The following is a 15,275-nucleotide window of genomic DNA, read 5'->3' on the forward strand; positions in this document are numbered from 1 at the left end:
AGTCAAAACACTTCATCTTCTGCAGGACACTCATGCTTTAGAAAGCTTTTGACAAAACAGTGTTTTCCATTGCATAGGAATCCAATCACAAAATTTTTGGCCAGTTGTGATAATCAAAGCAAGCCAGAACCTGACTTTTAACATCCTTAATAGAGGGGGACATCTCCCTCGTTAAGTGCATCACTAAATTGAATTTACTGAACAATACATCCCAACCTCAACACGTGCCAGCGCAGCTTTCCAGAACTCTGCTGCAGGTCTGGGTTACCTTTGGCCAGTAACACAGATTTGCAAAACCACAGAGAATCTGGAACCATCACAGAATCATCTGGAAGGGACCCCGGAGACCGTCTGGGCCAACCTTGTGTTGGTTATCCAGACGAGGTTATCCACAGCCCTGTCAAGCCAAGTCTGGAATATTTTCATCCAGGCTTCTCTAGGCAGCTTATCCCAGCATCTGAGTGGTCCCAAAGTGAAGAAATTGCTTCTAAAATTCACATAGAAATACCCTGAAGCAACTGGTGCCTCTTCCCTTGTTCTCTCTCTGCATTCCTGTGAAGAGAATGACCATGTCCAGCTTCTCTCTCCTTTAGGAGTCTTACAGGAAATCTGGTTAAAAGGCAAACCTGGTAAAAGGGGACAAAAAAGAAGACTTGCTCCACAAAGTCTAGTGCATTTAAGCTGCTCGGAACATTCAGGACTCCCAGTGACAAAAGCTCAGAAGTACAAAGACACACAGGCCTTTCCAAGCACAAATTATTGGAAGTAACTTATGCCTCATGACAACAAATTTATAGCATTTATTGTGGAAAAATCAATGAAATTTTTCCAATTATTAGATCAAATTATGCAGCTACAGAACTTCCTGATTACAGAATGGACAGATGACCTTTCAAAAACAATCGTTGGTAGGTTGGCTTTTTTTCCCCCCTTCTATGGCTTTTTTTTTTTCTATGAATAGCAAGCTTTTTACCTCTTTTTTTTCCCCCTCAAGTATGTAAGGCTGCTTAAAAAAAAAAATGCAAATGAAATTAAAACACATTAAAGTCTCTTGGAGGTTTGCTAAGGGATTTGTCTTCTAACAGTTCTTTACCTTTCCTGAACAGGCATTGATTTGAGCAGCCACTTCCTGGACTACAGAAAATCTCCAAAACTTATTATTGGGGATCTGAAGGATGTGAACTTTCCCATCATAGACTTGGAGGACAAGAGGAAACATGAAAACCAGCTGCCTGATGGATTTTTCTCAGTGTTGAGCCACAGGAGAGGATGTTTGCTCCAACCGGCACTGGAGCTTTTAGGGAATAATTATTAAAGAGCATTTTACTCTAACACCTTGATCAAGGCAACTCTTAACTTTCTCTTGGTTTAATTAATTACTTAGAGATCACTGAAACTTTCACTAAAATGATGGTCTCTAAATCTCAGGGTTTTGTAGTGCTCTTTTCTCAAGGGCTAGACATGAGAATTACTGGATTGAGCACACAGCTTGGCTCATGTTACTTCCAGAAATAGAAGAGTAAACTTATTTTTCTTTAGACAGATTCGAAACTCAAGACACGGCTCAACTCTTACTTTTGCAAAAGCATAATGAAGCAGATATTGAATGGTATTAAATCATCAGAAAGACAGAACTGATGCTATATTCTTACCTGATGGATAGAGCCCATACTACTTGCTATATGATAGTAAAACAGTGGGAAAAAACCAACAAAACAGGCAATAAGAACTTGTTTATGGATTTGAGCCATAACAAACACTATTTCCACATTCGTATTTTCTCAAATATTATGCAGAGTTGATCCAAGTCAATATTTTAAGAGGGGATAAGAAACAATTAGGTGCTGCAGGAAACTGATTATCCACAGAACATAACCCTCATTGTCCATATCAATATAAATCCATTTCCTGAAAAAATGCTACTCTTCATTATCGCTCCTGTTATTAAAGGCAATTTCATTTTTAGATGAGATAGCAATCCAAATTCCCAACCCTTTCTTCTCATGAAACTTCCAAAGGTAGGCACAGATAAGGAATATTTCCCCTTTGAGCAAATTTCAATGGCAGATTTGATTTTCTGCTTCCTTCTTTCTCTTGCAACTCCACACACAGAGGATATTCTGCTTCTACCCCAAAAACTGAGACCTCTGTGCCCTGCTCTAGAGCCAGGGTTTTCAGAGAAGGAAATTGGTCACCACTCAATGGACAAGAAAGTCTCCACATAGCAGGAAAGAATAAAAACAATCCAAGGATTACGCTATAAAATTAGGGAGATGGTGTAACACACCTCAGCCAACATCTGTGAAACTGTGAGCTATCACCAAGGTGCAAATCTAACTCTTTGAGAGCTAAAAAACGAACAAAGGAAAAGCAAACAAACTGTTTAAAACAAAATCAGGGTAACCAAATAAATGAAAATTATTTAGCAGCACCTCTCACCCTGTTTTTCTGTGTGCTTACATACTGTTATTTTAAAAAGACACCAAAGTAGGAAAGATGCATTTAAATCCATTTCAGTACAAGCAGAGCAAGATTCAAGATCTTCTGAGAGCCTCTAAAAGAACTCTATAAAACCAGACGTGTGTCATTACAAATATTGTGCTTTCTGTCCAACAGTAGCTAATTACTAGATGTCGTGGGGAAAGGGAATATGTTTTTTAGTGAAGTCAGCGGGAATTTTGCAATTAGATAATTCTTAGTAGAAAAATCTAGTTTTTAACATGAACTTTTTGAGAAAGTTTCTTGGGATTGGCATGGGATTTTTAGTCAAAGTAGAAAGAGACAAAAAACCCTGAAAGAACAGTTCAGTGTCTGAAGAACTTTTACAGCATGTGGTGGAAGACCACATCCAAAACCTCTTTTCTGGCTAACCTGCAGCAATATGCCCGAAAGTCCCCATTTCTGTCTCAAGCACTAGCTATTTTGGTGTGTCTTCCTTCTGTTTTCAAGTAAAAAACCAAATAATAATAATAATAAAAAAACTTTTATACTCTTTCCATGTTGTCTCTTTCCATCTGTTACATTTTTTTTTACTTCTCCCACGCAAATGGTCCTTCAGCCTTTCCAGTATGAATCAGAAATCTCACTAATTAAAGGACATAGCCTGACTAAAGAAAAAGAGAACGTACTTTATGTCTACGTTATGAGCACTTCAAACCATTTTCCTCCAAAGACTGTACATATGTTTACTCAAAGAACCCATGCTATTCATGAGTGGGCCTTTTACAAGACAGAGGCAAAAGCACTATTCCTGAAAGGACTGCTTTGTAATATAGGATCTATGATAAGGTCAAAAGGAAGCATTTCTGGACGTGTTCCATCACTTGATGTTCAGGAAACCATTTTGTATGACACAAAGGATTAGGAAAAATAAGCTGCATGACATTTATTTTGTAATTTTAACATTAAGATCTGTAGAAACATTTTATTGTCAGTACAAAAGTTAACAGATTTTAATACTTATTTTACCCAATTTAAAAAAAAAAAATATTTAAAAAAAAAATAAAACAAAACAAACACACCACCACATAAAACAGTGTAATTTGCATTCATATTCCATGGCCACATCAGTGTGAGTGTTCTGAAAGTAAAAACACGAGACTTCCGTAAAAAGATACAAACAACAGTGATATTTTAGCAGAGGCCAGTGCTATACCTACTGTTATGGAATGGATCAGAAGGAAATACTGGAGTCAGCATGAATTAATCCCTTAAAAAGACGCTGATATTCCTATGGCAAATTGTCATTATAAACAACTTCTCTCTCTTTTTAACTTAAGTTACAATAGAGGGATAGTCTAAAAGGCAAAAGATCCAGGCCAAAAGATCTGGAACCTATTATCCAACTCAGGGAAGAGAATTGTAGTTAATTTGATGCATGTGCAACTCAGGGTAGAGGCTCAGTCCCTTTTAGAGCAGCATGTTCTGCTATGGTTATAGACAAATTCATGTCTTTCCTTTCTTTAAGAACCCTTTCTAAAATTTTCTTTTTTTTTTTTTTTTTTTGGTGTGGAATGACTCTGCTTTTTGGCCATGGGAAACCTTGATGAAGAGTTAAATTGCTAAAGTGACAGGTATTGAGAATAAAAGACTTTCTTGTTAAAGGATTTGGTTTTGATAAGAATAATCATCTGACACTGCAGTATTTAAACACAAATAAATCAAAAGTTTAATTCCCCAAAATTAGTTATATACTGTAAATATTTCTTCTTTTTAAGATCTGAAAACTAGTAAAGTCTGAGCATTATATCTACTAGTTCTCTGTGCTGCCTGCATAGAAATGCCATTTAAATTACAAAAACACAACAACCCTATAAACGATTAACTGTTTTGTACATTACCAATTAGTTAATAAATTAATGATATACCATTTTCCCTGAAAGCAAAGTATTTTCCACCCTTGGATGGTGAAAATTAAGAAATTCTGTGTAAGAACAGCATTTAGCAAATAGCTGTTAAAAAAAGAGACTAATTTGCTAGGTGGATTGGGACATCCATTTTTTAAATCAATACAAAAAATAATTCATTGTAAATATATATAATATATATTTATACATATTTTGAATATATTTACATACATCCAGCACCTATATACTGCATTTTGTGCTCTGTAAGTGTGTGCCAACATATATTTTCTCCAAATATTACAAAATAAACAAGAAAGGCAGACCCCCCGAGTTTGCCTCAAGTCCAACTGGGTCCATTGTACAAACAAAAGTCTGCTGCAGCTTTTCAGGAAGCCAGAAAATTCATGGGGATGGGTATCTGGACACAGCCCACAAACATTCTTTGTTGGGGACGTTTAAAAGTTGCAAAGGATGAGATTCTTTACGCAGGTTCTGACTGCTTTCCTCCAAGCTGGGTTTTGTTGGGTTTGGTTTTTTTTTCCCCCCATATTTCATATGTACAAGCAGAAACATTTCGGATCCTGGAGAAAAGCTTTGGTGTGGTACATGGTAGGTAGCTTGATGTTTCTTTATTCCTCTGCATGACTTCTTTTCATGTTTTAACGCTTCCATTCATGTGCTGGTACTTGGGAAGGCAAGGTTCATAAGGCATCGGATCGGGAGAGAACACCGAGTCATCGCCCGAGGAACACGAGCTCCTCGTGTCGGGGTAGCTGGGTGAATACTGCTCCAGAGGCCCACTGAGGTCCAGATACTCCTGTAACAGAACAAATAAAGTGCTTTTTTTTAGACAGCGAGCAAAGCTGACAGTAACACGTCACCCCTGCTCAGATTTGGGTTGACCATCCAGTGTGATGCCTTAAGCCCCTAATGTTTTTTTATTTTTCTAATATTTGTAAGACTTGTAACTTTTATAAGTAGTGGAAGTAGACTCTAAAAGCAGCCTCCCTTACATCCCTTTCTCTGTAGCACCCTTGTCTGCACATTCCTTAACCCTCTTACCCCATTCTATGCTCCCTATATCAATCCTACTCCCGAATCCAATAGAAATGTTTAGTCTTTTGTCAAGGCAAAGTCTAGATTGTTGGCAGAACAGCATATCAGGGCCTAAACCACAGAACACGGTCAAAAACTGGGTGACTATGTACCCTTTGTGCTCTGATGAGGAGGAAGATGGGATGAACAGGGGGTCCCAAAAAGCCCCCAGATGCATTTTCAGGGGGTGGACCTGGGGTGGCCCAGAGTAAAGGCCACAGGGTGGACACATCTGGGATTGGATGGATGGTATTAAAAAATGTAACATCTCAGGCACGGCCAGCGCGTGTCTTGTAACATCTTAGCCTTGGCAAATAGACCCTTTCTTCTCTCACCCCTAATTAACTGCTCTGGGTTTTTTTTTTCAGCACCTAAATTCCACGGCAACACGTGGGTAAAAGGAAGTAGCTTAAAAACTACACTCGTTTCTGCAAATCAGCTGCATTCAAAGCTGCCTGTTGCACAAACATCTCATAGAACAAGGAGCTCGAGCAGAGAAAGAAAAACCAAACCAATAACACGGTATTTTCTGAAGTCCAACATCACCAGCATTAGCTGTGTCAGTGGGAATAAACATGGCAACCACATCAAAAGAGGACTTTTCACTCGCAATGATAAAAATGAAATTTCATCCTAAATAGAACCACTTTTTCTTTAGCACATGGTAGTGATTTGGAGAGGGAAAGACACTTCCAACTTTATATTCCTTCGGTCACTTAGAATATCTGTTTTATATTTCGTGATATTAAATTTGTGTTTAAACACGCAGTGGCATACGTGCAAAAAAAAAAAAAGAACAGAAAGAAAAACAAAATTAAACTCAAAAGATTTGGGTTTTTTACACTGCATATTTGTGTGTGTGTGTGTTGTGTGTCCCAGAGTAGCCATGACCAAAGCAGTCGTTAAAAAAGGAAATATCATCTGCTGAATCCAAGTTTTGGGTTAAGGCTCTTTCGCTAGAAACAACAGTTTTGGCAAGAGAATAAAGTTATTTTTCCCCTTGAAATGTTCCTTCTCTTTCAACTTCTAAAAGCAGCTGCATTCATTTAAATGCAATCTCTTCATTTGCTAAACCACAAGTTATGATCATAGTGACGAGACAAGTCTTCCACCTCAGTCAGTATTTTATGCTGCTGTGCTTAGGTTTGGGGTAATTTAGTTGTTTGGCCAACATACTTTTTTTTAAAGTCAGACATTCAATCATTACCATATTATAGTTAAAAAATGGTCACCATTTTGGAAGGAGGGTGTGGAATGCAAGTTTTAAAATGCTGAGAAATACAACAGGGAGCAAAAGAAGGGAGTTTGGATCTATTGATTGCTGCCTGTCCGGTTGCCAAGGCTTTTGAAAAATCCACAAGGGCAATTCTGACACGTATTCATGGATTAGAAAATCAGTCCTAAATGACCAGAAATAATCAGCCACTTTTTAGATAGACAGAATGGGAAAGTATCCCAGTATTTGAAGCAAGAGGGCTTTCTCAAGGGCTATCAAGATGTGGCTTGTCATATCAAAAGACTTGATGTAATTCAGTCATGAATTCAGTATTGAAGGGAGGATCCATATCCCCTCTCCCACATTCTTATCCAGTGTCAATGGCCAGAGTCACATCAAGGGGCATAAGAACTAACACCCAAGTTGGCTCCTGGTGTTGATATAACAACACAGCCAGAACACTGACTCTTGGTGACTTCTGCTCATGTGGCTCACGGAAACTTGGGAAATAGGGTCTTTTGGGGAAAAAAACTAACAAGAAAACCCATTAAAACTCAACAGGTGACTATTCAACACAGAAAAGAGCAAGACTTCACTGTTTAAGCAGAAATAATTACTTGCACAAACGTAGAAGATATTATTGGCTGCCCTAGGAATTCTTTAGGTTGTTGGGTAAACTAGGTTGACCCTATGTCAAGTGTGATTCTGGGGGGAAAGGCAAAGTGCCACTGTGGAGAGGATAATCAGAAGCACTGTCACACTGAAGCATGAAGGACCTCCACTTCTGGAAAACTGTGCAGATTGCACAAAATCAGAAATCTCAAAAGCTATGGAGGAAAATGCTGGAGTTCTCAGGAGACACTGAGATGACGACAGGAAAGTGAAATGCGCCACAAAGACAAGCAAAATAATTTACTTTCTGTGTCCAGAGTAAATAGGACAAAAGCAATGCCTGATGGTGAAAGATTAGAGGAACAAAGCAAGGGGCTGTCAAGGGGCGATGCCGAAACACAGCAGTGGAGATCTTTAAGGACAAGTTACATAAACATCTGTCAGGAATGACAAACCTATAGTGGATCCCGCCGTAGGCCCGTCAGATGGACTGGACGTGTTCCTAAGCTTTTTCCATCCGTTTTTCCTATGATTCTACTCTTAAGTAATTTACATAACCCCAAAGGCCTTTTCAGGTTACCTTTGAGATCATTCCAGGTCTATGAGCAGTACGGAATTGGGAAGGCGAGGCGGTTAAACACACACAAAAAAGAAAGCAAGCAGTATCCTTTCCCAGGCTCAGAATTGCAGCCCAGAACCTCTCTCTTGAATTTGCAAACACGTATCCAGTCCAAGCCACCCAGCAGTCCGCAGTGGCAGCCAGCCCATCCAACTGGTCTTGTGAAATCATATATAAATCAGGCAGGAAAAGAGGCAGCCAGCACTGGATGAGGTGAAAATGGTACCAGGACACAGAGCTGCGTCACCGACTCCGTAAGGGAGCACATATTCCTGCCCCATCTCTGAGCCATTCCTGAAGATGCCACTTTTTAGAGTAAGCCTTTAAACCAGAATCAAGATAAATTCATAGCTGCTGCTGAAGCCAAAGAATCTTTTTCAACCAGATCTACTGGACAAATGATGATTACAAAAAAATGGCATCTCTTGACTCGGGTTCTCCAGTCATCTAAATTGTATACAGGCTTTCCTAAAGCTCCTCCAGAATCCACTCTTTGTTTTTCTGATAATTCTAAAAAATTAGAATGTAATGTTGAGAGGCCATATCAAGTGATTCAAATTTTTCTCCTATCCTTCTCCCCTTATAAAGAAGCAATACAAAAAATCTGAAAATCTCATTTTGAAATGAGTCAAAATGAGTTGTTGCAACTTTCCTGTGCAAGTGCTTTGTTCTTTTTTTTTCCTCCCATTATACATATAATTTCTCAGAAGTAACAGGAGTTTGTAGAATATTTCTGGGACACCAAGTATTTTCTCTTAAAAGAAGTTTCCACCAAAAGAATCAACGTTTCCATCACTTGTGATTTTCCTCAAAGGTGCATGTGGTTTAGTGATAAGAGAACTGATTCCTGTGTGAATACCCTAATCAGTGTGTTCCTTGCTAAAACTAATAATATCTCAGACCTCTGAAAGAACGCTCTTCAAATAAAACCTTTTTGCATTCACATACCCCAACCTGAAGCAGTGCTAGGCAGGACCTTTGGATAATTGGATGGCTGTTTGCACGTCCCCCGTGGGTCCTCGTTCCCTCCACAGAGAGCTATTTCACTGAACCTAATTCACTCTCAGACACATCATCTGAAATCTGCCATTGACAATCTCTCCTCTTCTGACCTACATATCGTGGGTGGGGATCGAACCAAGCCGAAAAATGGAAAAACACCACGGACTCTCCGTCTCTCCTTCACGTGACATTGACATTGAAACACAAATATTGCCTCTCAACGCCTGCAGTCCCTCAAAACATCAGGAGATGCAATAAACAAAACCAGTTTAGTGGTGTGTTTCTTTTTAGTTACATAAATCAAGGCAGAATGGCAAGAGACTGAGGATTTCACAGGATACATAGTTTAGCTGTGTGTAACCTCGGAGGACACAACGACAAACAGAACAAGAAATGAACTTGAGCAAGATTCCATAATTAAATAAATTCCATCTGTCTCCTGAACCATTTGTCCTGATCAGCAGCTTATGGAGGGAAACAATTTACCTACCTCATTAGTTGTGAGGGTGAGAATCCGATCCAAGTCCTCTACCAACTGTTTAAAAGTCGGTCTCTGTGAAGGCACAGCATGCCAGCAATCTCTCATCATCATATAGCTGCAAGAAACACACATTTGCCTGGCTTAATTAAAATCACGCATCCTCCTCAAAACCTTTGCATACACAGCCCATGTTGTTCTTCACCAGCAAAGCAGGGAGCACACACAGCCCTACACACGGACCACTGAATTCCCAAACTCGTGCAACACTCCCTGCCCTCAAAAGGTGCTTTCTGCTTCTGTCTCTCCCCAGCTCAGTGCCTAAATTGCCTTGTTGTGGACTCAGTTCTGCAGCCTTTTGTGCCAGCAATTTCAAAGGTATTAAATTACACATGAATCGGTATTTTTTGCATGTTAAGGGACTGCAGTCTTTGTGAAGAAATTAAAATGGTAAAATAATTAAAAATAGTTAAGGTCTATATTGAAATACCAGAAAGGGAAAGCACACTCCCCTCATCACCAGGAGATAATGCTGTGTTAACACAGAAGTTCCCAGATGTGTTTTTTGGTGTACAAAAGCAGCCTGATGTGCCTTACATATGATCAGTGGTATGTGCAGCATTTATGAATTTTCATGTTAACAATATTAAAACAAATATGGGCGTAAAAACACTGTCAGAGACTGGCTTGCAGATAATCTCTTCTTTTTTCAATAGGATCACAGCAGGGTGTGCAGAGAAGCCTCCTCTTCCAAACATTCCTTGAAATCCTTTTCATATTCTTTCTTTACATATCTATACCCACACATGTATCCACACTTTTAGAGTCAAGCACTTCTGAAAATGTTTGATTCTGCTGGGGGTAGCATTAAACATGTGAATTCAGTGCAACTGTGCCCTTCAACCCTGGTACAGCAAATCAGGGTCCTTACAGTTCATTGGTGCAGTTGGCAGGTTTATCCATCCGGTGCCCTTCTTTAAGCAGCTTAAAAAGTTCCTCCACTGGGATTCCTGGGTAGGGTGACCCTCCTAACGTGAAGATCTCCCACATTAACACACCAAATGACCAGCTGCAAATCAAAGAGAAAACTGCATTAGTAGATCTGCATGACTGCTGGAAACAGAGAATTCCAGTCCCTCCTAGGAGATGCTTAAATGAGCCTCTGCCCAGCTCTGACTGCCCGGAGCAGGACAGCGATCTGGAAGTGCATCAGCTGCATGGACAGCATATAGAATGGGGACTGACCCCAGCATGTTTCCAAAGACACCCTTTGCCTTTGTCTGATGTGCTCTGAGCTACTGCAAAGAACTGCATCTTCACAGCTTAATGACTTACAGAACACTCACAGCTCAGCTGGATTGCAATTATGTGGCAGGATATTTTGGAAAAAGCAGGCTGTTCAAAACAAAAATATTTTGCATCACCCTGCTCTTCTTTTTTTTTTTTGTCTTTTGTTGTTAACTTTTGCTAGGAAATGAAGGAGGATATAATTTTAAGGCAATTTTCCTGCCTGCTTGCCTGCCTCATCACGTCTTGCTGGCAACCTGGGGCTCTTTGGCAGGCAGCTTTGCCAGGTGAGCAACAGCACACAGCTTGCACTGGCTCCTGAGCTCCTCTGCAGCTCCCCCAGCTCTGCAGCAGGGCATTTTAGTAAACTGTTTGCACAAACTTACAATAATATTATCTTTAGCCATCTTCAAAGCCACCATGGGGCCAAGAGTCTCCAAGGCCCGGCACTGAAACACTCGCGCTGAGGAGCTCGGACTGACTTTCAGTCCCGAACCAGTGAAGTGGTTTACTTCGCATTCGCCTAAATATTTTGCCAAGATGTTATTTTAAAACACAAGTTTGATCCAGCCTTAACCTGTGTATATAGTTTCCTTTGTAAATGATGTAAAGATTGCAGGAAACGCCTCAGTAAATGGTTTTCATAAGGAGAGAGCAGCTCGGGAAGTGCACACGGGTTAAAGACAGAGGAGATACTTCTTATTTTCTCCATCCTGCCTTTTCTCTTTTTAACCCTGCACTGACATGCATAACCTTTTACACCTGTGCTGGGAAGCATCCAGCCCTTTACAGTTAACAGCTTCTCTTGGAGAAATAAAAAACTTAAGATCTTCATCTGTGTTGCATAAGAAATACACGTCTACTTCAAGCACAATGCACACCAAACTCTAATAGCAAGCAGAATAAACCCTGAGCAGTTGCATCAGCCAACAACTCTGTGCTCACATTAAAAGATTTTGGAGTGTCAGAGTCCAATGATTTCCTACTACCTATGAACTACTGCTGGGAAGCAACACCACTTCTAAAAACCAGCGAAATCTTTTCCAGTATGCCCAGTCTATGTTTTATTATACCTAATCTTAGCACGGATTTTTATAAGAAGTTTTCATGAACTTTCCCTTTTTTTTTTACTTTCTTTTCTCTCTCTCTCTCTCTCTCTTTTTTTAAACCTGAAGGAAGTCCAGAGTATGTCAAAAGCCAAGCAAATTAGATAGACTCTTTGTAGCTGCACATCCGTAAATAAGTTCAAGGGGGGAAACTTCCGCAGTGACAGAAGGAGGTTAGCATTTTCCACCTTTCATGTGCTTTGAAGCTGGGCAGATTAGTAACAGAGCACTGGTTAGCAGTCTACCATAAAATCCTCACTTTCTAAGGGCCAGTCCTGTTCCATCTATTAATATGTGAAGCAGAATGAAAACTCTTAAAGGTAAAGGACGACAGCAAAATACATTTGAAATATCCCAAACTTTTACAGATACACACCGAAACAACCTCCCTTCCCACCCCCCAAACCCCATTCAAATCAGACCACTTACACATCACTTTGATGTGTGTAAACTCTGTCAAACAGAGCTTCTGGAGCCATCCACTTTACTGGAAGCCGTCCCTGTGAGTTTGGAGAGGAAGGGAAGAAAAAATTACAATGGCAGCGATTTCCAGGATGATTCCAGCATCATAATTTTTTTTAAAGATTAATCAATTCTCAAAGAGAAGTCTGTTAATGCAAATCAGCACATAATTTACCTCTAACATATTCAGAAAAATTAGTAAAATGTGCAAAAGTGGGGACACTGTTAAGTTAAATGGATATAAACACTGAAGATAAAATTAAAAGCGTTGAGACTTCCCCAAAACATTCCCAGACTGCTTGCTAGGAGAACGATAGGATAAGCAGATCAAAACAAAAAATATCATTTTACTACGGGCTCCTTAAAGACAAAAACACCACAATTAATAAACCTCTGAAAACCAGGCCTGCCTGCAAAAATAAATTGATCACTAAACCCAAGAATTTTGTTTTTCTGTTCCTTTTGCAGTGATCCAAAGCTCACAGTCAGAGCTGCCTGTTGCTTTGCACACAAAGTCTGCCTGGAGCTCAGGAACTGTGCTAAGTGTGACATGAAGAAGATTGAATTCCCTCCAGTACTGCTGTACCTGGTTCTTCTTCTGGCTTTTGGAAGTAGGCAAATATTACCAGCAAAATGCCACTAATCACTTAGTGATTTTCATAGACAAGCCACTTAACATGATTGTTAACACTAAGTCATATTCATACATAATAAATTCTGAAAAACTCAATGAGTTCTGCAGAGTTCCCATCAAAACCCAAATGCAGCTCAGCAGGACCTTAAGAGAACCCCTGAGGGGGTGCAAGGAATTCAAACTAGGCACCAATACCACATCAAAAACGTTTTATCTTCTTGATTTGGAACAGGTTAAACAGCAAACCAGTGGCAGTGTGGGGGGGACAAATCCATTTTCTCAACCTCTAGCCCCACTTTGATATCACCACCATAGTTTGTACATACCAAACTAAGTACAGGCAAAGGCATGAAGCTGTACGTGGCATCACCACACATAAACAGGATTTTTATTATTAATTTCCACTTATTTCAAGTGGCTGGAGTCAGGGACACAGGAAAAAAAAGTTCTTGTATTTTAGCATTTCTAATCCTATAATATACAGCCTCTTTGCTTATCTTTTTAGCTGTCACTGTAAGAGGGGACAGAAATCCTTATGTCCTTGATCCCTGTTTTCTGTCAGCGATGAAAAGTGAGGCTGCTGTACAAGAAGCCCATTAAGTTTACAACCACAGTTTTGAAATGAATCACTGAAAGAAACACTTGTTTCCAGAGATTAGAAAACCATCCACTTACATTAGTAGTCTTTTTATAATAATCTATATTGTTGATGTCTCTGGCTAAACCAAAGTCTGCTATTTTCATGACATTGTTTTCTGTTACCAAAACATTTCTTGCAGCCAAGTCTCGATGGATACACTGGAAAGAAAGAAGAAAAAAACAGGCCACTGAAATAAACTGCTGTAAAAAGTGAAAGCACTTCCAATGCTTCCAGCACCATAACTAAGTCTCCTTTACAGATTTAACCTGAATAACAAGGTGGGAAAGCCACACATTGATAACAAGCCCGTGAAATATGATTTTCTTAATTATTGCAATCCATCCCCTCAGCTGCTGTTTCCAAGTTGAACACAGGCCCTAAGCAGTGTCTTAGAAAATCCTGGTCTACTTAAGACTTTTATTTTGGCTAAGGCTGAAAGCTTGGGAGGTGACCCAAATGGTGCCAAGCGATTCACTCTCCATTACATGTGCCCAGGTACAGGTATTGTAGCACTTTCACTACAAATACTGTTAATGAACATTTTATTGTGTTGCTTCTCTTAAATTATATTGTCTTACCAGAGCTCAAACTTGACAATCTGGATCAGTGCAACTGTTCTTAGCATTAAAGATATTAATATAATTGTAAACTAGATGTCTAGGGTGTGTATATTTACTTCAACCATGAGACTGTAATAATTTAATGATGAAAAGAAAAAAAAAAAACAAAACAATTGGGGCTTGGCTGTTTGCTTTTAAAACAGCCTTGATACTGAAACTAAACATGTTATCTCCTGAGAGATGTCTCCTTATGTCAGCACTACCCTGACACTGAAAGGACTCTGTGACTGCTCTGGATATTACTTCTGTTTAAGTAGCGTTATTAGGGTTGATAGAATGTGGCAGTGGAGCATGGGAAGAAACGTGGCATTTGGAATCCCACCAGGGTATTCTGCTTATTTTCAAGTTAAACATATATTTTTCCCGCCCTCCTCAGTTTTGGGTCACTCTATGTTGTACTCTTTATTTCAGTGTGTGCACAGGCATGCTGGACCAAGCCACTACAAAAAGCAACACAACAGTCAAATTCTTTCTTGCATTATAATTTGCCCCAGGAATCTGCAGAGATCTCTTATCCCACATGGGCCAAATGAGCCCGTGAAATTTCTGATCCACACTCAGTTAAGCCATGGGAAACTGCCAGGAAAATCCTGCTCCAGCAATGCCTTCGTGTGCCCAGGAACGGACAACAGTAGATGATTTCAGCATCCAATCAGCCCTCTAATTCAGCATCAGCAATGCTATGGTAGCAGAGACAACATGGGCCACCCTTTCTACTTTCAAAAGTATCCAACCAACTTTGCAAATGGGATATTGTTTCAAAGTACAACTGCTTGTAAGGCAAAAACTTTCTGTAAGGCAAAAAGTAGGGGCATAAACATCATCTTTTTTTTGAAGTCTCAGTGAGCCATTTATTGGTTTAAATAACAAGAACACTGGCCTTCTCACAGCTCCTGCTTGATGGAAATACCGTGAGAAGACCAGCTCTCTTATTATTCCAGCTCAGTAAATGGATCCCTAAGGGGAAAAGGACTCGTGAAACACAAACAGAAATGGTGGGATATCTGAGGCACCGGAATGCACAGTTCTGCTACGTGCTGCCTTTGTTTTCCCTCTGCCTCACACTCTGTCAAGTTCAGCACAGCACCAATCAAGTGCTTTTGCAAAGGAGTTGCACCAAGGATGCTGTGTGTCCATCTGTGTGAGCACACACCTTCT

General features: G+C 39.8%; 1 protein-coding gene across 8 annotated transcripts in view; it reads right to left on the reverse strand.

Moving 5' to 3' along the window:
- Nucleotides 1-3,360: 3,360 nt before the first annotated feature.
- Nucleotides 3,361-15,275, reverse strand: part of FGFR2 (fibroblast growth factor receptor 2) — an 83,748-nt gene continuing 71,833 nt past the window's right edge. For all 8 annotated transcript variants that reach the window (XM_017809256.1, XM_017809258.1, XM_017809262.1 and 5 more), the window contains 5 exons: nucleotides 13,533-13,655; nucleotides 12,191-12,261; nucleotides 10,300-10,437; nucleotides 9,381-9,486; nucleotides 3,361-5,163 (listed from right to left, as the gene is read on the reverse strand). In XM_017809256.1, the coding sequence (XP_017664745.1) occupies nucleotides 4,999-5,163; nucleotides 9,381-9,486; nucleotides 10,300-10,437; nucleotides 12,191-12,261; nucleotides 13,533-13,655 (603 nt within the window). In that variant the 3' untranslated portion in view covers nucleotides 3,361-4,998. The remainder of the gene's footprint in view (nucleotides 5,164-9,380; nucleotides 9,487-10,299; nucleotides 10,438-12,190; nucleotides 12,262-13,532; nucleotides 13,656-15,275) is intronic.

Source organism: Lepidothrix coronata, unplaced genomic scaffold (assembly GCF_001604755.1).
Source record: "Lepidothrix coronata isolate B3197 unplaced genomic scaffold, Lepidothrix_coronata-1.0 Scaffold25, whole genome shotgun sequence".
Lineage (NCBI taxonomy): Eukaryota > Metazoa > Chordata > Aves > Passeriformes > Pipridae > Lepidothrix > Lepidothrix coronata.